Below are 26,093 nucleotides of genomic sequence, written 5' to 3' on the forward strand. Positions count from 1 at the left end.
TCCCTAAACACTGCTCAAAATCTACTTAGGCATTCATGCAGAGGAACAAGTACAATGTTCTGGAATGGCCACCCCAGTCCTCAGACCTGAATATTACTGAAAATCTGTGGTGTGATTTTAAGTGGGCTGTCCATGCTCGGAAACCAACAAACCTGACTGAGCTGGAAATGTTTGTAAAGAAGAATGGTCCAAATACCTCCAATCAGAATCTAGACTATATAGGAAGTGTTTAGAGACTGTTATTTCTGCACAAGGAGGATACTAAATACTGATGTATTTTTTTTTTTTTTTTGTGGTGCTAACTTATGCACCCGCCTAATTCTGTTTAAAGATTGATTGCATAACTTTCTGTAAATACCTACAAATTTCATTTCACTTCTCAAATCTCAGTGTGCTCATCTGCTATATGATATATTGAACTGAAATTTTTAATCCAGACAACCAATGATTTATAAAGGAAAATCATGAAAATTATCAGGGGTGCCCAAACTTTTGCATACAACTGTAGTATTATCAGTTATCAAGTTGTTCACCAAGGAATATGGCTTTATACACCCTGAAGAAAATCATACACCTTGAGGCCGAAGTGCCCAGGATGTAAGGTTTTCTGAAGGGTGTAAAAAGCCATATTCCTTGGTGAACAACTTGATAACAATTTTGTCATATACCTATAAATGATAAATGTTGTATGGTTTTCTGAAGGGTGTAAAAAGCCATATTCGTTGGTGAACAACTTGATAACGAGTTTATCATATACATGTACACTAAAGGCAATAGTAATAAATGCTGTGTCAATTGTCATCAGAATTTTATTAAATAGAACATTTCTAAACAGTTGTAATAAGACAATGAAAATATCTACGACAAACACATTCAATTGATAATGTCACTGAATAGAACAGAAATAGGTGTATAAATTATACACTGACAATATCTAGGATCGCACGTGCCGTGACGTCACAACATATGTATGGATTGGCTGATTACCAAGGCGACATTCATTTTGTGGGTTTTACTCGGGTGGTATGAAAAATATTACCGGTCTGCGAAAAATATCACAAGGGTGTATTGCGATTTATTCTTTAGTGTTTTATCCAATCATATTGGCATATCATTTATAGGTATATGATAATATATGTTACAGCAACACCTGTAGACAATGAGATGAGCTAAAATTAAAAACTTAACTCACAGTAATGTAAAAATAATGGTTAAAAAAAACTTTCAGGTAGAAGTAGTTTACTAAACCATCCACTATTAGTACATAAATTGTAAAGAACGATGGGGTAATATAACATGTCACATTTAAGCATTGTTTGGGAAAATATCTCAGGAATTCCTGTCCTGAAAGAAAATACAAACATCACAATCACCATCTTAAAGTCACAGAGCCAGTATTGTGTGCACATTTTGTTGCATCAGCTCTTACTTTGTGTGCCAGATGCACCTCCAGGTTGAATTGGAGTCTGTCATCGTCATTTCTGTTTGTGTTTCTCGCATATCATTTTCTTTCACTCGATCAGCATTAGACCATAACTGCAGGCTAGTGGAGCCTGTAAGGAGAGTGCTGCCTACACATAAAAAAACAAACAAAAACATTTTGTTTATTTCAAGCTTTCAGGACAGACACCACCTGTGTTTGTTTCACTCTTCTGAGAAATTTGACAGTGTTCATATTTTTAACTTTGTGAGAATATATCAATAACTGTTTCTGTGTACCTGTTGGGTGCCAAGCCAAGTTTCTTACCACAGATGTAAAACAAATTGACCAGTTTTCTGCCACTGGCAGTTCAACTCTGTGGAAGATAACAGACAATATTTAATGCCGGAGAAAAAAAAAACAAAAAACAAAAAACAAGACAAAACAAACAAACAAAAAACCCAACAGGTTTTAAGGAAAAGACACTAAGTTTTTTCCTTATTCATTACACCAGTAACCAAAAGTAAGGCAACTTTCATGCAAGTCACATGCAATCAGGGGACAAGCAAAACCAGAAAGATCTGCACAGACGTATGCGGATGTGTAAACCGTTTTCATTCCTTATGAAGTTTTTTTTGACATAAAAAAAAAAGTGACTATACAACAGCAAGTACAATCTGATGTGTCCACAAAACAGTAACAAGCACTATAAGCATTGTAAACCATGATTCAATGTTTTAGTGACTATGAATGTGACTGTTCCAAATATTTGTTCTTGTGACTTTCAATGGGCTCTAACAAATAATGGCCTAATTTCATTTGAAACATGTCCAGAGGAGTTGCATTCTGCAAATAATCTGAAGGCATGCATGACAAGACTGTGACTAAAAAGCAGCACAAACTACTCACAGTCAATGTGTCCTTATGATCTGAATGTTGAAGATACTCAAAAATACACACAGTGCTTCCATAGGAAGCTGCAATCTGTCAGGAACAAAAAGAAAAGTCAGTGTCCCAGAGGTACATTATTATTCTCATACAGAACGAACACTGACAAGTCACAAGAAGCAGAGATATATATTAAATGTATAAACATGTAAGCATCATAGATTCATTACACTCAGTCATTATTACATTCAAGTATCTTTTTTTTTCCCTCTTCCTTCACTTTTTTTTTATTGAAAAGGATGCATTCATTACAATCCGTGTAGACATACAAGATGAGTCCTTTTCTTGCTTTTACATTTTTTGAATAAATAAACAAAACAACATTGTGGCTTTAACTGAGAATTACAGGTACTTTTTCTACATATACAGAAAGAAACTATACCAGTCATCTTATTACAGTTTCCGGAGATTGATACAGAGTTTCAATACCACCAGGATTCAAACATTATATAAATCACTTCTATACGGGGATACGAACCTGATCCACCCCCTCCAAATATTATAAAATTTTTCTTTCTGGGTTTCTTAAGGAAATGTCAATTTTCCACATTAAATATTTCTAAAACAGTTTTATACCAGTCTTCTAATGTGGGGGGGGTTGGATTTAACAACTTTTGTGTAATTGATTTTTTACTGGCTGCAAGAAGAGCCTGGAGCAGCCTCACATCCCCTCCTCCATCAACAGTCGCAATCAAACCAAGATAAAGGCTTTTATAAAATCATTATTAATTTGAACCTTGAAGACATCTTTCAGAACCTTATGGATCCCAGACCAGTATTGATTTAAAACCGGGCAAGACCAAAACACAGGGAAATGGTCTGCTTCTAGAGAGCCGCATTTCTCCAACATTCTGCATTTAAATTTTTATATTTACTCTGCAGGGGTGTTCTAAAAAAATCTTATTATATTTTTCCAGCAGTGCTCTCTCCAGGATAGTGAACTAGTGGAATACCACTGGAAACTACAAATTTTCTCCCAGTTTTCATTAGATATAGCTACTCCCACTTCCATTTCCCATTGTTTCTTAATGTGAAGAGTATTGTTATTTTTAGTATTTAGGAGAGCAGTATTTAACTTGGAGACTGCTTTTTCAGGGAGCCGTCATACGATGCTTTAATAATTTTGTAGAAATCACACTTTCTGGTGTAAGTTTTGCAATGTTGCATTGATTGTTAAAATAGTCTTGCATCTGTAGGAACCTGAAGAAATCTTCCGCCCGAAACCATTGTTTGGTTTGTAGTAACTGAAAGCTGCGTGTTCACTTGTGTGTAAAAGAATGAAAAGTTGTTAGTCCGTTTTTTTTTGGCCATGATTTGAATCGTCCATCATTACATTCAAATATCTTAAAATCTAAACTTAGAAATAGCATTTCTATTTCATAGTATATTTCATGGTAATAACAGGAGAAGAATGCAACATGTGATGCTATTGATTAATTAAACATCAAATTTTTAAGTGTAACAGATAGGAGGTGTAACAGCTTTTCTGCAAGTATTCACTTTGTGTATTGCAGAAATGTTAAAATAACTCAGGCTTCTGGATGTTAAAGTTTCTAAATGTACCCTCTTTAAACTCAATGAAACAATCTCTACAAAAGAGTGTCCATAAGCATATGATCATGTTCATATGACAAATCATCCCTTTACAGCCAGTTTTTCTTTAGAGAAGTCAGAGATGAATACATGACATTTTGAAGTCACCAAATATCAATTCAATTTATTTTCATAGTGTCAAGTCACAACACACGTCACCCTGCAGCATTTCACAAAGGAAAGGTCAAACTCAGAGCCATATATGAAGACAACATTTCCTTCCATAAGTAAGTAGTTTTGGTTATTTTTGTTTCTTTCTGTGACTTTGGGTGATAAACTGTGCACCTTGCACAGCGTCATGCCTGTGCAACGTATGAATATGAAGTTGAATACATGTATATACGACAGATTTAAAAAACAACCTGGATTGAAATTTTACCAAGAGTTTAATTAATTCAGTACACTACAAAAATGGATTTAAATCAAATCAATTTTATTTATATAGCGCCAAATCACAACAAACAGTTGCCCCAAGGTGCTTTATATTGTAAGGCAAAAGCCATACAGTAATTACAGAAAAACCCCAACGGCCAAAACGACCACCTATGAGCAAGCACTTGGTGACAGTGGAAAGGAAAAACTCCCTTTTAACAGGAAGAAACCTCCAGCAGAACCAGGCTCAGGGAGGGGCAGTCTTCTGCTAGGACTGGTTGGGGCTGAGGGGAGAGAATCAGGAAAAAGACATGCTGTGGAAGAGAGCAGAGATCAATCACTAATGATTAAATGCAGAGTGGTGCATACAGAGCAAAAAGAGGTGAATAAAAAGAAAACACTCAGTGCATCATGGGAACCCCCCAGCAGTCTAAGTCTATAGCAGCATAACTAAGGGATGGTTCAGGGTCACCTGATCCAGCCCTAACTATAAGCTTTAGCAAAAAGGAAAGTTTTAAGCTTAATCTTAAAAGTAGAGAGGGTGTCTGTCTCCCTAAAGCCTCGGTCCCACCGAATAATGAAGGCTGAAGAAGGAGCCACGCATGGGTGTGGGGTGATTATTGAAAGTATGACCCACGTTTTGATCTATCACGTATCCACTATGCAGGTGCCACTATGTGCCTCTCTGTACCTCGCATGTGCCGCGTAGCAGCCTCTAGTGAGCCACGACGGACCTGTCATTACAGCCTCGAATGGCTTGCATCAGCCACACTAAGCCATGTAGTGCCATGATAGCGCCATGATAACGCCATGTTGGTGCACGTTTAGGAATGAGTTTGGTCCAAACCTCCAGCACTCCCACACCTGGTACCTTCAAAGTGTGGGTTTTCAATTCACAGCAGCATTTAAAGATGTCCCTTCTTTTTTTTTTTAAAAACGCAGTCCAAAAATAGACACTCCAGCACAGTTCCGCAGTTGTGTGCTGTGCGCCAGGCTGCTGTCCACCTGTAATGCACCAGACCAGCTAGACCCGAACCACGGGTTCCTGGAGAGCTGCCTCTGTGTTCCTCGCTGGCTCCGCGACTCTCTGGCTTTTCTTCTGCGGCTTTAAACACACAAAACTTTATGTTTGTCCGTTTATTTCTGCAAAATCGCTCTTTTGCGTGCGCGCTGCTGTTGTCCTTTCATGGACAGCCGCCTCTGTGCTCTAAGTGGCTTCCTTTCCATCCGTGGCTTGCTGGCTTTATTGTTTTCCCTGGCTTTAAACACAGTCATTTTTACAACATGATTCCACTTTTGACTTCGTGTTCGTCCGTTTATTTCTGCAAAAGCGCTCTTTTGCGCGCGGTGCCGTTCTACATATAAAATGAGGTGGCCGTTTTATTATATACACCTGTGGATCATTTTCAGAATATATATATATATATACACACATATATACAATATATATATATATATATATATATATACACACATATATATATATATATACACACATACTATATATACACATACATACACATACACACATACATACACATACACACATACATACACATACACACACATACATACACATACACACACACACGAGGTCTGTCAAAGTATAGGTCCTTTTTATTTTTTCAAAAACTATATGGATTTCATTCATATGTTTTTACGTCAGACGTCATTCGCCTGTGAGCACTCCTTGTGGGAGGAGTCGTCCAGCCCCTCGTCAGAATTCCTTTGAGAAGTTGCTGAGAGACTGGCGCTTTGTTTGATCAAAATTTTTTCTAAACCTGTGAGACACATCGAAGTGGACACGGTTTGAAAAATTAAGCTGGTTTTCGGTGAAAATTTTAACGGCTGATGAGAGATTTTGAGGTGATACTGTGGCTTTAAGGACTTCCCACGGTGCGAGACGTCACGCAGCGCTCTCAGGTGCCGTCGTCAGCCTGTTTCAAGCTGAAAACCTCCACATTTCAGGCTCTATTGATCCAGGACGTCGTGAGAGAACAGAGAAGTTTCAGAAGAAGTCGGTTTCAGCATTTTATCCGGATATTCCACTGTTAAAGGAGATTTTTTTAATGAAAGACGTGTGGACGGATTGCAGCGTCGGCTCACAGCCGCTGCGACGCTCCGCCACAGGAAAAACACCTCTGTTGGAAGCCTTAAGGACAAGTTGGAACATGTCCAGCTGTTAAACAATTTCTCATATACTCACTCCACTGAAAGCCATCAAAAGCCGCCTGGATTTTAACAAATGGTTATCAACACGGAGGTGTTTTTCCTGTGCCGCCGCACCGCGCCGGCTGCGTCCCGACGCGCGGACCCGTCCGCACGTCTTTCATTAAAAAAAAAAAAATCTCCTTTAACAGTGGAATATCCGGATAAAATGCTGAAACCGACTTCTTCTGAAACTTCTCTGTTCTCTCACGACGTCCTGGATCAATAGAGCCTGAAATGTGGAGGTTTTCAGCTTGAAACAGGCTGACGACGGCGCCTGGGACCGCTGCGCGACGTCTCGCACCGTGGGAAGTCCTTAAAGCCACAGTATCACCTCAAAATCTCTCATCAGCCGTTAAAATTTTCACCGAAAACCAGCTTAATTTTTCTAACCGTGTCCACTTCGATGTGCCTCACAGGTTTAGGAAAAATTTTGATCAAACAAAGCGCCAGTATCTCAGCAACTTCTCAGACAAAGGAATTCCAACGAGGGGCTGGACGACTCCTCCCACAAGGAGTGCTCACAGGCGAATGACGTCACCAACAGGCATGGAAAAACTCACGCATGCGCACGAGGGTTCAAGCATGTCTGACGTAAAAACATATGAATGAAATCCATATAGTTTTTGAAAAAAATAAAAAGGACCTATACTTTATTGACAGCCCTATATACATACACACTCAACAAAAATATAAACGCAACACTTTTGGTTTTGCTCCCATTTTGTATGAGATGAACTCAAAGATCTAAAACGTTTTCCACATACACAATATCACCATTTCCCTCAAATATTGTTCACAAACCAGTCTAAATCTGTGATAGTGAGCACTTCTCCTTTGCTGAGATAATCTATCCCACCTCACAGGTGTGCCATATCAAGATGCTGATTAGACACCATGATTAGTGCACAGGTGTGCCTTAGACTGCCCACAATAAAAGGCCACTCTGAAAGGTGCAGTTTTATCACAGCACAGTGCCACAGATGTCGCAAGATTTGAGGGAGCGTGTAATTGGCATGCTGACAGCAGGAATGTCAACCAGAGCTGTTGCTCGTGTATTGAATATTCATTTCTCTACCATAAGCCGTCTCCAAAGGCGTTTCAGAGAATTTGGCAGTACATCCAACCAGCCTCACAACCGCAGACCACGTGTAACCACACCAGCCCAGGACCTCCACATCCAGCATGTTCACCTCCAAGATCGTCTGAGACCAGCCACTCGGACAGCTGCTGAAACAATCGGTTTGCATAACCAAAGAATTTCTGCACAAACTGTCAGAAACCGTCTCAGGGAAGCTCATCTGTATGCTCGTCGTCCTCATCGGGGTCTCGACCTGACTCCAGCTTGTCGTCGTAACTGACTTGAGTGGGCAAATGCTCACATTCGCTGGCATTTGGCACGTTGGAGAGGTGTTCTCTTCACGGGTGAATCCCGGTTCACACTGTCCAGGGCAGATGGCAGACAGCGTGTGTGGCGTCGTGTGGGGTGAGCAGTTTTCTTGATGTCAATGTTGTGGATCGAGTGGCCCATGGTTGCGGTGGGGTTATGCCATGGGCAGGTGTCTGTTATCGACGAAGAACACAGGTGCATTTTATTGATGGCATTTTGAATGCACAGAGATACAGTGACGAGATCCTGAGGTCCATTGTTGTGCCATACATCCTAGAACGTCACCTCATGTTGCAGCAGGATAATGCACGGCCCCATGTTGCAAGGATCTGTACACAATTCTTGGAAGCTGAAAATGTCCCAGTTCTTGCATGGCCGGCATACTCACCGGACATGTCACCCATTGAGCATGTTTGGGATGCTCTGGACCGGCGTATACGACATCGTGTACCAGTTCCTGCCAATATCCCGCAACTTCGCACAGCCATTGAAGAGGAGTGGACCAACATTCCACAGGCCACAACTGACAACCTGATCAACTCTATGCGAAGGAGATGTGTTGCACTGCGTGAGGCAAATGGTGGTCACACCAGATACTGACTGGTATCCCCCCCCAATAAAACAAAACTGCACCTTTCAGAGTGGCCTTTTATTGTGGACAGTCTAAGGCACACCTGTGCACTAATCATGGTGTCTAATCAGCATGTTGGTATGGCACACGTGAGGTGGGATGGATTATCTCAGCAAAGGAGAAGTGCTCACTATCACAGATTTAGACTGGTTTGTGAACAATATTTGAGGGAAATGGTGATATTGTGTATGTCACGGGTGGCCAAGTTCGGTCCTCGAGAGCCACATTCCTGACACTCGTCTCCCTGCTCCAACACACTTGAATCCAATGAAAGGCTCATTAAAAGTCTGCTAACGAGTCTTTCATTGGATTCAGGTGTGTTGGAGCAGAGAGACAACTAAGAGTGTCAGGAATGTGGTTCTCGAGGACCGAACTTGGCCACCCCTGGTGTATGTGGAAAAATTTTTAGATCTTTGAGTTCATCTCATACAAAATGGGAGCAAAACCAAAAGTGTTGCGTTAATATTTTTGTTGAGTATATATATATATATATATTTATTTCTTCCGCAGCTTACAAGTTATCATGATACAACTTTTAACTTTGTGTTATGTCTTCAAAATCAGTCTTTTGCGCGCTCTCCACCTGTGTTGCCGCATAGCTCCTGCTCTTAGCTGCTCCACTGGAGTTATCATCTTCCATAGCTTTAAACACACATCCACTTTCACGCAGTCACCCAAATTTTAACTTTGTGTTCGTCCAATATTGACTGAAATATCACTCTTTTGTGAGCTGGCATTCTGCCTAAATGCTCGTTTGAAGCGTGATGAGTCACTGCCTCAGCGCGCACACACAGTGGAGCTCATGTGATCCATTAATTCCAGAAGTGATTAGCATCTAAGGTTTGACAGAAAATGATTAATCCGCTACAAAATAATTATTTTATATAGAGTCCAGCGCACAGAGCAGGTGGAATTGTGTGCGCAAGAGAGCCGCTCCAAAAATAGCCTCTCAGGTCTTGCCTCAGTGCACACACACAGCGGAGGTCATGTGATCCATTAACAAGATATTAAATCAACATACTTTTACATACAACAGACATCAACATACAGACATACTTTTACAGCTAGGAACTGTTTTATCAAACTATAAAAAAAACATTAAAAATAATTACCTTAAGCTGTTCAAAATACATTCCACATGGACCAGGAAAGAGGGAAAAAAACGTCCAGATGTAACAGTCCTCTGATTCTAGAAGTGATTAGAGGTGTTTTCAGCATCCAAGGTTTGGCATAAAATGATTTATCCACTACAAAATAATTATTTTATATAGAGTCCAGCGCACAGAGCAGGTGGAATTGTGTGCGCAAGAGGAGAGCTGTTCCAAAAATAGCTTCTCAGGTCCTACGAAGGTGCCAGGCGCACGGCTAATGGACTTTTTGCAGACTCGTAAGCACCACGCAAATGCCTCTAAGCCGTCGCACTAACTCGAACACAAACTGCGCCACGCTGTTGTTGCTCAATTTTGAACATCTTGAAATTAGCGCCACGCTCAGAGAGGAGCCACTCTGAGCCACTATACTGCCACAATAGCTCACGAAAAAAAAAACCCCAAAAAACAGGGTGCGTGGCTCCTTCATCCTTCATTATTTGGTGGGACCGCGGCTTTAATATGAATTGGGAGCTGGTTCCACAGGAGAGAAGCCTGAAAGCTGAAGGCTCTGCCTCCCATTCTACTCTTACAAACCCTAGGAACTACAAGTAAGCCTGCAGTCTGAGAGCCAAGCGCTCTATTGGGGTGATATGGTACTATGAGGTCCCTAAGATAAGATGGGACCTGATTATTCAAAACCTTATAAGAAGAAGAATTTTAAATTCTATTCTGGAATTAACAGGGAGCCAATGAAGAGAAGCCAATATGGGTGAACTATGCTCTCTTCTTCTAGTCCCCGTCAGTACTCTAGCTGCAGCATTTTGAATTAACTGAAGGCTTTTCAGGGAACTTTTAGGACAACCTGATAATGAATTACAACAGACCAGCCTAGAAGAAATAAATGCATGAATTAGCTTTTCAGCATCACTCTGAGACAAGACCTTTCTAATTTTAGAGATATTGCACAAATGCAAAAAAGCAGTCCTACATATTTGCTTAATATGCGCATTGAAGGACATATCCTGATCAAAAATGACTCCAAGTTTTCTCACAGTATTACTGGAGGTCAGGGTAATGCCATCTAGAGTAAGGATCTGGTTAGACACCATGTTTCTAAGATTTGTGGGGCCAAGTACAATAACTTCAGTTTTATCTGAATTTAAAAGCAGGAAATTAGAGGTCATCCATGTCTATGTCTGAAAGACATTCCTGCAGTTTAACTAATTGGTGTGTGTCCTCTGGCTTCATGGATAGATAAAGCTGGGTATCATCTGCGTAACAATGAAAATTTAAGCAATGCTTTCTAATAATACTGCCTAAGGGAAGCATGTATAAAGTGTATAAAATCGGTCCTAGCACAGAACCTTGTGGAACTCCATAATTAACCTTAGTCCGTGAAGAAGACTCCCCATTTACATGAACAAATTGTAATCTATTAGATAAATATGATTCAAACCACTGCAGCGCAGTGCCTTTAATACCTATTTACCATGTGGAATTAATTAATATGGCCTGTGCGCCCAGTCTGGATTGTGTGTGTTGTGATAATGTGCCTTGTTATGTCTGCAGAATTTGGAAGCTGGAACATATCGGATCTGTGTAAACTTTCAATACCAACTTGTTTGGATTATGACAGTTCAACTTCTATACCTTGATATTACGTGGCAGTGTCTGGAATAAAATGTGACTCATGAATCATCAGCCGAAAAGGAATTGGTTGAAGCTGGAACAGATCGGATCCGTGTAAACTTTCAACACTAATACGCTGGACTGGGTGGGTGTCAGGGTAAGTTTAATACTTTCCTTACATAATTTAATGTAAATGAATCTTACTAGCTCGATATACAGCTAAGAATGGTATTTTAACATGTATTTTGCAAGCTTTTTTCTGTGTGTGTTCACTCTCGTATTTACGTCCGCACTGAAATTGCACATGAAAACATTTCACATCCAGGAACTTTGTCAATATTTTGCCTGTGAAAATGGCGGTTCGCTCTCCCGAAAGGAACATTCGCATTGACAAGGCAGCATTGCGACTGCGGTCTCTAGTACTCATAAACAACTCTGTGGTCTAACCTCAGTTACCCCCCGCCAACCCAGCACGCACACTGGCAACAGTTGTAGGGGAAAATCTCAGTAATTTTTTCCATTTTAGGAAGCAACCTCAAACATGCCAGACTCACAGGGGTGATCATCTGCTATGGCAATACACTCATTAAGAATCTGACAAATAAAACAAGGTACAACAAAGAACTGTCAAACAGGCAAGACAGAGCAGCTGCAGCGAAGCAGTTAGTGTCTTTGATTCAATTTCCATCAATCATGAAAAAATACAAAACACTAAGGTACGGTATGATAAACCAGTCGGGAGTAGGCAGATCTCAAAAACTGAGTGTGTAAGGAGACTAGTGAGAAAAGTCACCAAGACACCCATGATAACTGAAATTACAGGCTTCTGTGGCTATGACAGAAGAGACTAGGAATAATGCAACTTTTGCCTGCTCCATCAACAGTTATGCAGCTTCATGGTGGAGTGGAACAGAGAGGCATTTCTGATGTCAGGACTGGCAAATGTAATTTACACTTCTGTGATAGCACCATTAACTCAGAAAAGTACACTGCAATTTTAGAGCATCAAATGCTGCCTTCAAGACAACATCTGTTTCAGGGACACCCATGGATTTTTCAACAACACAATACAAAACCACATTCTGCGCACACAAAACTAAGGCATGGCTTCAGAAGTAGAGGGTACGTGTACTGGACTGCCTGCAGTCCTGACCTGTGCCCAATAGAGAATGTGTGGAGAATCTTTAAATAAAAAAATGCAATGGTAACAACCCCATACTGTTGCACACCTTAAGACTTGTTTGAAGGAATAATGGTATAACATAACACCTGAAACACATCATTGCTTGGTAGCCCTCCCATTCCAAAACATCTCAAGTGTTGTAAGATAAAATGGTAACATTACAATGTGGTAATTACATGAGTGTTCCAACTTTTTTGGAACATGGTGCAGGTCTGAAATGTAGAAATGGATGCATATTAAAGGAAATTAAGTTGACACAAAACGTGAAATATCTTGGGTTCATGCTGTCTAAAAGTAAGATTCACTGCTTTGTTTTTTTTTTATTTCCCATTCCACCCCAAGTTTTTCTGATCAGAAGGGTGGATGAGCATGTAAAAGAGAGAGAGAGCGAGAGAGAGCACTGAGGTGTCCAAGTGCATGGTCAACACTATAGTACCATGTGCCATGGCATTTCTCTTTAAGGTTATCCCATCATCAACATTTCATACCAGTCTGTGCCTACTAAAAAGAGCTACATGCTAAAGAGATTTCTATGGGAAACACAGCCTTTCTGCTCAACAGACTGAAAGAGTGAAACAAATTTCTGTTGCAGTGACCACAAATAAACTTTACGAAGTTCACGTCTTGTACTGTAAACAAGCGTCTTGCCTGTGGGGATCCATGGGTTCCAGATTGGGTAGCGTTTATAAAATAGGTAGCTGACATTTTTCAATGGTGGTTATAAAAAACACTGTGCATTCTATTAGGAGATGGAATGGCGTGTGAGGCCAGACTGTTTTTAGAACCTTAAACTTCAACAGTTTTTAGAAGAACTCAAGCCGTTTATTTCCTGTTAATTATGTATTTTTTAAATGTTAACTTACTGTCTTAATGCATTTTACAAATGGTTTAGGTTCTTGTTATCATATGCACTATTTTTATTAATATCATTATCAGTATTATTATTACTTCTATTTTGTCACTTGATTTTTAAATGACCCACAATGAAAATAAGTGTTTTCACTTTCTTATTATTTACAATTGTATTACATAATTACACTGAACTTACTAAATAAAAACCACACATGCATGCACACTTTTCATATATAGATGATTTACCGCCCCCTACTGGAATGGCATGCAAGTCCAGAATGTAATTGTCACATTGTTCAGTGTTGTTAGACAATAACCGTAGTTTCTCCAAAAATTATCAGTCAAATCAACTTTCTGTTTTGGCAGCGTTTATCCTTGACCCAAAATACATACCATACGAAACGGCAAATGTCAGCTCTTCACAGTTTGTCTGTGATTGAAGTTATACGCATGCATGCAGAGCTCTTGATCTTTTCTACATTCTGCTGCAAACAGGTGCTTTTGCTTTTAATTTAACACACCCATGCACAGAGGCCACTTGGCTATTATAACATAGATGAACAAAAGGCAAAAATGCAGAAGCAGTCATGTCATATGATAAGCAATACAGAGAATGGTAGACCGCAAAATGAGACATCAGTAAACTGCTTCCCTCACCCCAGCAGCAAAACAGGCTTTTTGTGTGTGTGTGTGTGTGTGTGTGTGTGTGTGCGCGTGTGGGGGGGGTGAAATGCTGCAGGCTGAGCACAAGCTGTTGCAATACTTTCAAGGTGTGCTTTCACCACAAACACTGCACCTATGACCTCAGGGTGTTAACAGGCAGTATAAAACAAAGTGCAACTGTGTAATATGGTAAAATCCTTTCAATGAAAACTTAATTTGAACCTTTAAACAATAAAATTAATTCACTGCAGCAGAACATGAACGTTCATGAGCGGTTTCACCACGTTTTACACTTATTTGGATTGTGGGTGTTCGTAGTAGAACAGCGCCCTGTGTGAAATAGACCTGTTACAACAAGCTGGCTGGGATGCACTAACTCACCTACATGCTCATCTACATCACTGCAGTACATGCACTTCACTGTTACAATCACAGGAAATATCTCCATTACAGTGTGAGGAAATTCCTTTTTTATAAACTGAAAATGAACATTTAATTTATTTGATCTTTGTTAAGTTCCTTGTTTGTTGTACTAGATCTATTAGTATGTTGCATTATGTGTATTTTACACATAGCTTGCACTTTTGTTTTTGTTGCAACAATACTGATTGCAGAGTGTGTATTGCAAGACAACACCTTCAAATAAAAGTGAAGGGGAAAACAAACCAGTCAAATTACCGTGCTGCTACTGTTTTCCTGATGAATAAGTCTGAATGCAACAAATTAATTTAAATTGCATGAATACAAAACTATACTGCACTTACCCGTCCACCCTGTAGTGAGCAGTCCACGCAGCCCACCTGGATGTTGCCATGTTTGGCCCCTGGTATGATCTGCAATCGTTCAAAGTCACTGCCCAAAATTACCACGTCACAACCAGACGCATAGGCCTATCAAGAGGGAAAAAAGATATTAAAACCATGCAAACGCACACAGCTTAAGCAGATAACATTAGATTTCTAATACAACCCCTGGCAATAATTATGGAATCACCAGCCTCGGAGGATGTTCATTCAGTTGTTTAATTTTGTAGGAAAAAAGCAGATCACAGACATGACACAAAACTAAAGTCATTTCAAATGGCAACTTTCTGGCTTTAAGAAACACTATAAGAAATCAGGAAAAAAAAAATTGTGGCAGTCAGTAACGGTTACTTTTTTAGACCAAGCAGAGGGAAAAAAAAATATGGAATCACTCAATTCTGAGGAATAAGTTATGGAATCATGAAAAACAAAAGAACACTCCAACACATCACTCGTATTTTGTTGCACCACCTCTGGCTTTTATAACAGCTTGCAGTCTCTGAGGCATGGACTTAATGAGTGACAAACAGTACTCTTCATCAATCTGGCTCCAACTTTCTCTGATTGCTGTTGCCAGATCAGCTTTGCAGGTTGGAGCCTTGTCATGGACCATTTTCTTCAACTCCCACCAAAGATTTTCAATTGGATTAAGATCCTTACTATTTGCAGGCCATGACATTGACCCTATGTGTCTTTTTACAAGGAATGTTTTCACAGTTTTTGCTCTATGGCAAGATGCATTATCTTGAAAAATATCATCCCCAAACATCCTTTCAATTAATGGGATAAGAAAAGTGTCCAAAATATCAACGTAAACTTGTGCATTTATTGATGATGTAATGACAGCCATCTCCCCAGTGCCTTTACCTGACATGCAGCCCCATATCATCAATGACTGTGGAAATTTACATGTTCTCTTCAGGCAGTCATCTTTAGAAATCTCATTGGAACGGCACCAATCAAAAGTTCCAGCATCATCACCTTGCCCAATGCAGATTCGAGATTCATCACTGAATATGACTTTCATCCAGGCATCCACAGTCCACGATTGCTTTTCCTTAGCCCATTGTAACCTTGTTTTTTCTGTTTAGGTGTTAATGATGGCTTTCGTTTAGCTTTTCTGTATGTAAATCCCATTTCCTTTAGGCGGTTTCTTACAGTTCGGTCACAGACGTTGACTCCAGTTTCCTTCCATTCGTTCATTTGTTTTGTTGTGCATTTTTGATTTTTGAGACATATTGCTTTAAGTTTTCTGTCTTGATGCTTTGATGTCTTCCTTGGTCTACCAGTATGTTTGCCTTTAACAACCTTCCCATGTTTGTATTTGGTCCAGAGTTTAGACACAGCTGTGAACAACCAACATCTTTTGCAACATTGCGTGATGATTTACCCTCTTTTAAGAGTTTGATAATCCTCTTTGTTTCAATTGACATCTCTCGTGTTGGAGCCATGATTCATGTCAGTCCACTTGGTGCAACAGCTCTCCAAGGTGTGATCACTCCTTTTTAGATGCAGACTAACAAGCAGATCTGATTTGATGCAGGTGTTAGTTTTGGGGGATGAAAATTTACAGGGTGATTCCATAATTTATTCCTCAGAATTGAGTGAGTCCATATTTTTTTTCCCTCTCCTTGGTCTAAAAAAGTAACCGTTACTGACTGTCACAATTTTTTTTTTTTTCTCGATTTCTTATAGTGTTTCTTAAAGCCAGAAAGTTGCCATTTGAAATGACTTTAGTTTTGTGTCATGTCTGTGATCTGCTTTTTTTTTACAAAATTAAACAACTGAATGAACATCCTCCGAGGCCGGTGATTCCATAATTTTTGCCAGGGGTTGTATGATTTTTCCAATGGTTTACAGGAGTTCATCACATGAGAAATGACATCTTTTACTGTGCCAATTTGACAGATCAAGAACATAATGACACCATTTCCAACAGCCAAAGTATTTTACAGCATTGTTTATTCAGTAAAATAAAAGTTTTGATAGCCAAAAATAAAACGGACACATATGCTGGTGCAAGTCTCCTCCTGAGCAATATTATTGGCCAACCAATACAGCAGTCAGGCTATACATAAAATAAAACATTTTATCAAGCTAACGCATTCTAATCGCCCCATCTACTGTAACAAATCAATTTCTGTGGATTTATTAGCATGGATAGCCGAGCCACAAAAACCTCAGCTTCATCATTACTCTCTGTCCAACGATTTGTAAAATCACCAGAAGAATTAATTTAAAAAAAAGTGACCTGATAGTGTGGCAATAGGTTGTCTGTAGTGATTAATGGCTTTCACAGGGTGGTGGACAAGTGGTTTCCAATTTGGAAGGTTCCCCGTTCAAACCCCACCCCTGCCCATTCTTCGCATAATGTGGAGTTGCGTCAAGAAGGCATCCAGCATAAGCATAAAACTTGTGCCAATTCAATATGCAATTCTACTGCGGATTTGCTGTGGCGACCCCCAGTGAAAAACAAGGGAGAAGCCAAAGGGACTTACCTTAATCGTTGATGGCTTTTGTAAATTATGCTTTCATTATGCTGCTTGAAGGAGGAATATATTGTCAACGTATTAACCAAGCAAGCAAAGCCATGAGCTGGGTTTCCATTACAGATTTTGTTGTATGCTGAGCAGTACAGTATCTCCCCACAAGACAATCAACCTGCACACGACCCCTGGGAGTGTTGGGCTAACTTCAGCCCATGTGCGACCCATGGAGCGTTTGGCACAATCACTGTTTCTCAGCCCCGTTACCTAGAACTAAAGACTTGCCATCATGTTTCATTTGTGTACTCTGGCTTAAGTCCTCTAAAGCCCCTTTCACAATGGGGCTGCTTCGAGTCGCTTCCTGTGGCGTCATGACGATACAGGAATGTCTGCGTCTGGTGCTTGCAGCAGGGGGCAGAGAGGAGGTGAGGACGCAGCCTGCAGTCCTCTGCACAGAGAAATCAGAGTGCACAGTTTGGCTGCAGACTGTGCACTCTGATTTCTCTTCTAGTTTATATTTGTGCTGACCTGCTGGTCTGCGCTCCGACTTCTGTTACAGTTCATCTTCTTTCCATTCGCGTGTGCTTGTGCGAAAGAACCATCCGTGAGTAAATGTGGAGATGTATGGAGTTATACTTGATGCGGACATGTCCTGTTTCTGGCAGTCAGTCTGTGAGCAGGACTTTTATGGACTTTATTTAAAACACATTTGTGAGAGAATTTGAGTGAGGAGCTGCAGCAGCAGTCAGGCTGCAATCAGCATTTTTTTCTGTGCTGTTTTTGAGTGTGTAGTTTTTACTGCATTGTGTACATGGTATAAAAAACAATCCTGTGTGATTTATACTGTGGGAACAATGGAACACAGCAGGAATCACAAATTGGCGCCGGGTAACGTTGTATTATGAGGGTGTGGCTTCCAGTCACATTGAGTACCGTCGCTTTGCCCTGACTTGTGTTGAAGCCACTTAATTTCTGCGTCGAGCACAGAATGCAAAAAAATAAAATTAAATAAATCCATCCATCCATCCATCTTCTTCCGCTTTATCCGGAGTCAGGTTGCGGGGGCAGCAGCTCAAGCAAAGCCGCCCAGACCTCCCGATCCACACACACCTCCCCCAGCTCCTCCGGGGGAACCTCAAGACGTTCCCAAGCCAGCCGAGCGATGTAGTCCCTCCAGCGTGTCCTGGGTCTTCCTCGGGGAAAAGATGCCCGAGCCACCTCAACTGACTCCTTTCGACGTGGAGGAGCAGCGGCTCGACTCCGAGCTCCTCCCCCTATCTCTAAGGGAGCGCCCAGCCACCCTGCGGAGGAAACTCATCTCAGCCGCTTGTACTCGCGATCTCGTTCTTTCGGTCATGAGCCAAATCTCATGACCATAGGTGAGGATCGGAACGTAGATCGATCGGTAAATCGAGAGCTTTGCCCCCCTACTCAGCTCTCTCTTCACCACGACGGTCCGTTACAGCGACCACATCACTGCAGATGCTGCACCGATCCGTCTATCGATCTCACGCTCCATTCGTCCCTCACTCGTGAACAAGATCCTGAGATACTTAAACTCCTCCATTTGAGCCAAGGACACTCCACCGACCTGAAGAGGGCAAAGCACCTTTTTCTGGTCGAGAACCATGGCCTCGGATTTGGAGGTGCTGATTTTAATCCCGGATGCTTCACACTCGGCTGCAAACCGCCCCAGTGCACACTGAAGGTCCTGATTTGACGAAGCCAACAGAACCACATCGTCCGCAAACACCAGAGACGAGATTCTGTGGTTCCCAAACCAGACCCCCTCTACACCCTGGCTGCGCCTAGAAATTCTGTCCTTAAAAATAATGAACAGAACCGGTGACAAAGGGCAGCCTGGCGGAGGCCAACGTGCACTGGAAACAGGTTTGACTTACTACCGGCAATGCGAACCAAGCTCCTGCTGCGCTCGTACAGGGACCGGATAGCCCTTAGCAAACGACCCTGGACCCCGGACCCCGTATTCCCGGAGCACTCCCCACAGGGTGCCCTGAGGGACACGGTCGAACGCCTTCTCCAGATCCACAAAACACATGTGGACTGGTTGGGCAAACTCCCATGAACCCTCGAGCACCCGATGGAGCGTGTAGAGCTGGTCCAGTGTGCCGCGACCAGGACAAAAACCACACTGCTCCTCCTGAATCCGAGGTTCGACCATCGGTCAAATTCTCCTCTCCAGTACTCTGGAACAGACCTTACCGGGGAGGCTGAGGAGTGTGATCCCCCTATAGTTGGAACACACCCTCCGGTCCCCCTTCTTAAACAGAGTGACCACCACCCCAGTCTGCCAATCCAGAGGCACTGTCCCTGATCGCCACGAGATGTTGCAGAGGCGTGTCAGCCAAGACAGTCCCACAACATCCAGAGACTTAAGGTACTCATGACAGATTTCATCCACCCCAGGAGCCTTGCCACAGAGGAGCTTTCTAACCACCTCAGTGACTTCGGCTTGGGTAATGGATGAGTCCACCTCTGAGTCCCCAGTCTCTGCTTCCTCTTCGGAAGACGTGATGATGGGATTGAGGAGATCCTCGAAGTACTCCTTCCACCGCCCGACAACATCCCCAGTCAGGGTCAAGAGCTCCCCACCCGCACCGTAAACAGTGCTGGTGGAGAGCTGCTTCCGCCTCCTGAGGCGTCGGGCGGTTTGCCAGAATCTCTTCGAGGCTGACCGATAGTCCTCCATGGCCTCCCCAAACTCCTCCCAGACCCGAGTTTTTGCCTCTGCGACCGCACGGGCTGCGGCGCGCTTGGCCTGCCGGTACCTGTCAGCTGCCTCTGTCAGCTGACAGAACGATTGGCGGAACCCTCTGTCAGCGAGGTCTTCAACTCCCACCTCCGGGAGAGCTTCTCCCAGATCCCGGGGGAGGTTGGCGACATGGAGTCCGAGTGGACCATGTTCTCCACCTCCACTGTCGATGCGGCCGCTCGTAGCTGTGGTCGCAAGGTCTCCAAAATTAAATAAAATATATATAAAAAAAAAAATTAAACATGTTTAATTTTTGGCATCCGATTCGCATTGTCCTTGCGTCCCTCGTGCTGTTGTGGCATTGAGCTGCATCGTCTCGGCACTGGGTTGCTTCCATGTGGCATCGTCATGACGCCGCACGACTCAACTCAAAGTGGGCCCAGTGTGAAAGGGGCTTAAGTAAATATCCCAATGGGATAAATAAGTATATAATTGATGTTAATGCAGGGAGAATGGAATTAGTGTGTGTATTGAAAGGCAGGGACACAGCATCACGATGGTAGCTTCACACAGTGATGCCATGTCCCCACCTGCACAAGCCTAACTGAAAGGGTCAAATTTACTGTTTTTACTAAGTATTATACTACAATTGTCAGAAGTTTACATATACTCAGCATGGGCAGGAATGTCATGGTAATTTTAGGCTTTTAATAATGTCTGGACTCTTCTTTTTGCCAGGCTGGAGTGATTGTACAGCATATGTCATTAATGACTAGAGAAAAAAAAAAAAAAAAACAAGAATTGGGTGCACAAGTCTGAATTCATTTTGGAACTTCATTCCACACAGGCAAAAGAACAACTCAAAAACATTAAAAGCCCCAAAATACCATGACATTCATCTCCATGATGAGAGTATGTGCACTTCTGATCACAACTGTATCTGCAATGACCAGTATAGTTACTAGAAACCTACATCTCGTTCTAATTTAACATTTATAAAAAGGTGGTGCAGATTGTAGTGAGACATTGCAGGAAACGGCAAAAAACTATCAGATAAAAATCGAATTAATTCTGTATGACCTGGTCTGTATGTTGGTCTTTAACTATTTCTGCCCAAATGATATACTCTCAAGTAAAGGATTATCACTCCCAAATAAGTGATTTATTTTCGACAAAATTGTCAGAAAACCTTATTTTCATGAAAATCTGTTGGCATCAACTTCACACATTCAACAATGATGATTAAAAGCACTAAAATATTTAGAGGAACAGAGGATTTTATTTTAAATTACACATTTCCCCAAAATGAACACTTCAGGAATACAAGACAGTAGTTCCTTGCATTAAGTTATGTGATGTTGCTAAATATGCAACATAACTGCAGAATAATTTGGAATAACTATACATTTGCTGTTCCTGTCTGGGGTGGACATGGCATCAGTTTTGGCAATAAACATAAACATTACAATTCCGTTAAGAGTGTAAAACTAAACCAACAAATTAAAAAAAACATAAAAAAATCTTAAAGAATATGCAAATAAATCAAAATATACTACATTCAGCTAACACCATCCGACCCCAGTGATAGATGAGACTGAATTATTTCCCATGGGTGAAGTGGCAGACAAGACAGCAAAGCACTACTTATAATTACAGGTAGGAGACAAAAGATATGTCTGAAGTCTGAATATAAAAGACTCAACAGAATCTGGCCCTCTTATCACAGTTGTCAGAGTGTTACACAGCACAGTTAAAAAAAAAACCCTGTGATGCACTATTTTGTGCTTTTCTTTGATTTTCCTTGGGATTGCAGCCACATAAAATGCTTGAGCTTATTTCATTCTCGAAAAAGTAACATTTATAGTGACCATATACTGTCATATTGTTAAGATGTAAATCAAACGGTGCAAACCCAACTCACAGGCACTCGAGCCATGCACAGGCCTCTCAGGTTTTAAAGGGTTCAATTAACTAACAGTCACTTCTGCAGTAAATACTGAATTAATATAAGGATTTAGGAGTACGCTTTGTTTTACTATGGCAAAAAAAAAAAAAAAAAAAAAAATGTGTAGGATGATTGTTTAAGGTCACAAAGCCAACTCATTGGCTCATTGAAATCCCACTGATTTCAATATCCGGCTGATAAAGAAATACAAGCATTTGGGGCAACAGTTTGTTTTAATTCCCAGTACTAATATATTTATGAACCTGGACTCTGTAGATCTACAGAACGTGAAAGAGCTTACCGTGAATGGCACATTGTTGACACTCCCTACAGAGAAACAACTGTCACCAGGGTTAACAGCCCCTGTGAGGACTTGATGAAGATTCATGATTGCTGACTATTAGTTCTCTAGTGTTGTCCTTTGTCCTCCACTATTCCTTCTCACAACACCCTCCCCATCAATGTGAGCCTGGTAGGAAACCATCGGATGGATATCTTCCTCTTCCGTTGTGGCCTTTAATTTTACTTCAGTCTCTCCACAGACAAACTGCACAAAAAGAAATGAGGAAAACAAATAAAAAAAAGAAAGAAGCATTCAGCATTCATCAAATCCTAATTGCTGAATACAGGCTGTTTGCTGACTGGTAAGTGAACTGACAGTCATAATATAATCAAGAAGGACATAAAAGATCAAGGCCCCTGTGTTACAAAAGAAAAGGACTGTAGTTACCTTGGTAGTTATCTGGAAACTGGTTTACATCCAAAAGAAGTGGAATTCAGAAATCACAACAGAAACCCGAGTAAACGTGTGGGAGCTTTGAGGTACCTGAGACAGGTAAGGTGATGGTATAAATTACATGCTTCAATTACTACATACATTGTGTAAAATCCAGCTAAGACCATTATTAGTCTTGATTACCTTTAATTAATCCTGTACTATAAACAATGGGAGGGGGAAGGGTGAGTAAGCACATAAAAATTACTCTTTCCCCCTTCCCCACACTCTGTCATACTAATTGCCTGCATGTATTGTATATCTGTGGAAGCAAATTGTTTGTGATTAAACTCCTGAGTTAATAAACTGGTCAAGCGGTATAATGAAATGCACAATGGGTATGTTTATGCATGTAATTGAAACCATGTTTCATAAAAAATAATCCATTTATCTTCCCTGTTAAACAATGTCAGACCAGAATCATTTCCTTCATGCAGCTTTTCAAATGGTGTGCTACCATTGTAATGTGAAAAACTTCATCAAAAAGCATACTGGTTTAGGAGGAGCTGTGTTTATGAAATCAATATAATGTGGTGCATCGATTAAACCCAACAGTCTAGGGCTAGACATTGACTACTTTTTGTCACTGGCCCATAGGGCCAGTAGCTTTGAGAAGTTACTGGCCCCATCAAAATTCCACTGGTCCAGGCACATGTGTGCGATGCAAAACACCGGCCATCAACATTTTTAGATGCAATTTTGTGCATTCTAAGGCTGAAATCAATGAACACTAAGACTGCACAAATCCACCATTAGTTTATAACTTTTTTGCATTTCAGTTTTTGTTTGAACATGTTTGTTTGAACTTACTTTGTACATTTATTTTATTTATTTATTGTTTATTTGATGACAATGCACATTAATTAACAATTTGTACATTTTCATGCCTTAGTGTAAATATGCCAGATTTAGCTAAGAGCTACTTTCCATCTGTATACCTCAGACACACAACAAACAATTACAATAAATAAAACAAATCAAATCAAAATAAAATCAATTTTATTTATATAGCGCCAAATCACAACAAACAGTTGCCCCAAGGCGCTACATGAGATTATGTACAATACATCTCACCTGTGTTGACAGGTTTGATTGTTTTTGAGCCATTTTTAAACGCACTCAGGGTGGGAATGTCTCGTATCCTTGTTGGAAGGCTGTTCCAGTTTGTATAATCCTTCACAGAGATGGTGTTCTGTCTTGTGGCAGTTTGTCTGAGGGGCACCTCACAGTCCCCTCTAGAAGCAGACTGAGTCCTGAGGTTTGGATCTCTATGTCTAATAAATTCCTCCAGAGGATTCAAGAGGATTCTTGAGAACAATGCTCAAGAATCAGTGACAAAGTTGAAGTTGTGCCGGGGCTGGATCTTTCAACAAGACAACAACCCTAAACACTGCTCAAAATCTACTAAGGCATTCATGCAGAGGAGCAAGTACAATGTTCTGGAATAGCCATCTCAGTGCCCAGACCTGAATATTACTGAAAATCTGTGGTGTGATTTTAAGTGGGCTGTCCATGCTCGGAAACCAACAAACCTGACTGAGCTGGAAATGTTTTGTAAAGAAGAATGGTCCAAAATACCTTCAACCAGAATCCAGGCTATATAGGAAGAGTTTAGAGGCTGTTATTTAAGCAAAAGGAGGATCTACTAAATACTGATGTATTTTTTCCTATTGTGGTGCCCAAATTTATGCACCTGCCTAATTTTGTTTAAATAATTATTGCACAGTTTCTTCTGTAAATACTAGAAACTTCATTTCACTTTTCAAATATCAATGTGCTCATCTGCTATATGATATATTTAACTGAAATTGCTCATCCAAACAACCAATGATTTATAAAGGAAAATCATGGAAATCATCAGGGGTGCCCAAACTTTTCCATACAACTGTATCCTCTTGAATAACCCTGTTCAATGCATGCTCCACACATGAACAACATACATTTCTTTGACCTAAAATCTCGTTTCCTCAGCAGCAAGTGTGTGAGACTCTGCGGGAGCGTGGTGCAAGACAAAAACAAACATGGCACACTCCCTGAAGCTTGATGACAGAGAGGTGTGAAGAAATTTGACTTTGGCACCGTGGGAAGAAAAAAAAAAAAAAAAAAAAAAAAAAGGTAAAAAGAATTTTGCAAATATTTGGCACGACAAGGGCATCTGGTGTACAGCTTGTGCCAAACCTGCATGCAGACCGTCCTTGCATCTTCTGATCTTTTGTGGTGACCCTGAGTGAAATCACGGGAGCAGCCAAAGGGACTTAATATATTTGTAAATTTTACAAAAAAGAAGTAAAAAAAAACAAAAAAAAAACGTGTAATATCTGCATGGCCATGCCAATTCAACATGAAAAAGACCGTTAAAATTACAGATTAATATTTTTTAAATTACAGGTTTAAACTGGCATGCCAGGCGTTCGACCATGTCCCTCGGGGCACCCTGTGGGGAGTGCTCCGGGAGTACGGGGTCCAGGGTCCTTTGCTAAGGGCTATCCGGTCCCTGTACGACCGCAGCAGGAGCTTGGTTCGCATTGCCGGTAGTAAGTCAAACCTGTTTCCAGTGTACGTTGACCTCCGCCAGGGCTGCCCTTTGTCACCAGTTCTGTTCATTATTTTTATGGACAGAATTTCTAGGCGCAGCCAGGGTGTAGAGGGGGTCTGGTTTGGGAACCACAGAATCTCGTCTCTGCTGTTTGCGGATGATGTGGTTCTGTTGGCTTCGTCAAATCAGGACCTTCAGCGTGCACTGGGGCGGTTTGCAGCCGAGTGTGAGGCGTCCGGGATGAAAATCAGCACCTCCAAATCCGAGGCCATGGTTCTCGACTGGAAAAAGGTGCTTTGCCCTCTTCAGGTCGGTGGAGTGTCCTTGCCTCAAGTGGAGGAGTTTAAGTATCTCGGGGTCTTGTTCACGAGTGAGGGACGGATGGAACGTGAGATTGATAGACGGATTGGTGCAGCGTCTGCAGTGATGCGGTCGCTGTATCAGACCGTCGTGGTGAAGAGAGAGCTGAGTAGGGGGGCAAAGCTCTCGATTTACCGATCGATCTACATTCCGATCCTCACCTATGGTCATGAGATTTGGCTCATGACTGAAAGAACGAGATCGTGGGTACAAGCGGCCAAGATGAGTTTCCTCCGCAGGGTGGCTGGGCACTCCCTTAGAGATAGGGTGAGGAGCTCGATCACTTGGGAGGAGCTCGGAGTCGAGCCGCTGCTCCTCCACGTCGAAAGGAGTCAGTTGAGGTGGCTCAGGCATCTTTTCCGGATGCCCCCTGGACGCCTCGCTGGAGAGGTGTTCCGGGCACGTCCCATTGGGAGGAGGCCCCGGGGAAGACCCAGGACACGCTGGAAGGATTACATCTCTCGGCTGGCTTGGGAACGCCTTGGGGTTCCCCCG

The 26,093-nt window shown here is 41.5% G+C and overlaps 1 protein-coding gene across 1 annotated transcript in view; it reads right to left on the bottom strand.

Annotated features, from left to right (window-relative positions):
• The window catches only part of LOC117510773 (dmX-like protein 1), a 196,497-nt gene that overhangs the window by 167,282 nt on the left and 3,122 nt on the right, over positions 1–26,093 (bottom strand). Inside the window, 6 exon segments of the mRNA XM_034170628.1 lie at positions 1,430–1,571; positions 1,720–1,755; positions 1,758–1,796; positions 2,326–2,404; positions 14,745–14,870; positions 22,229–22,474. Of these exon segments, the coding sequence (XP_034026519.1) occupies positions 1,430–1,571; positions 1,720–1,755; positions 1,758–1,796; positions 2,326–2,404; positions 14,745–14,870; positions 22,229–22,315 (509 nt within the window). The 5' untranslated portion in view covers positions 22,316–22,474.

Source organism: Thalassophryne amazonica, chromosome 5, assembly GCF_902500255.1.
Source record: "Thalassophryne amazonica chromosome 5, fThaAma1.1, whole genome shotgun sequence".
Lineage (NCBI taxonomy): Eukaryota > Metazoa > Chordata > Actinopteri > Batrachoidiformes > Batrachoididae > Thalassophryne > Thalassophryne amazonica.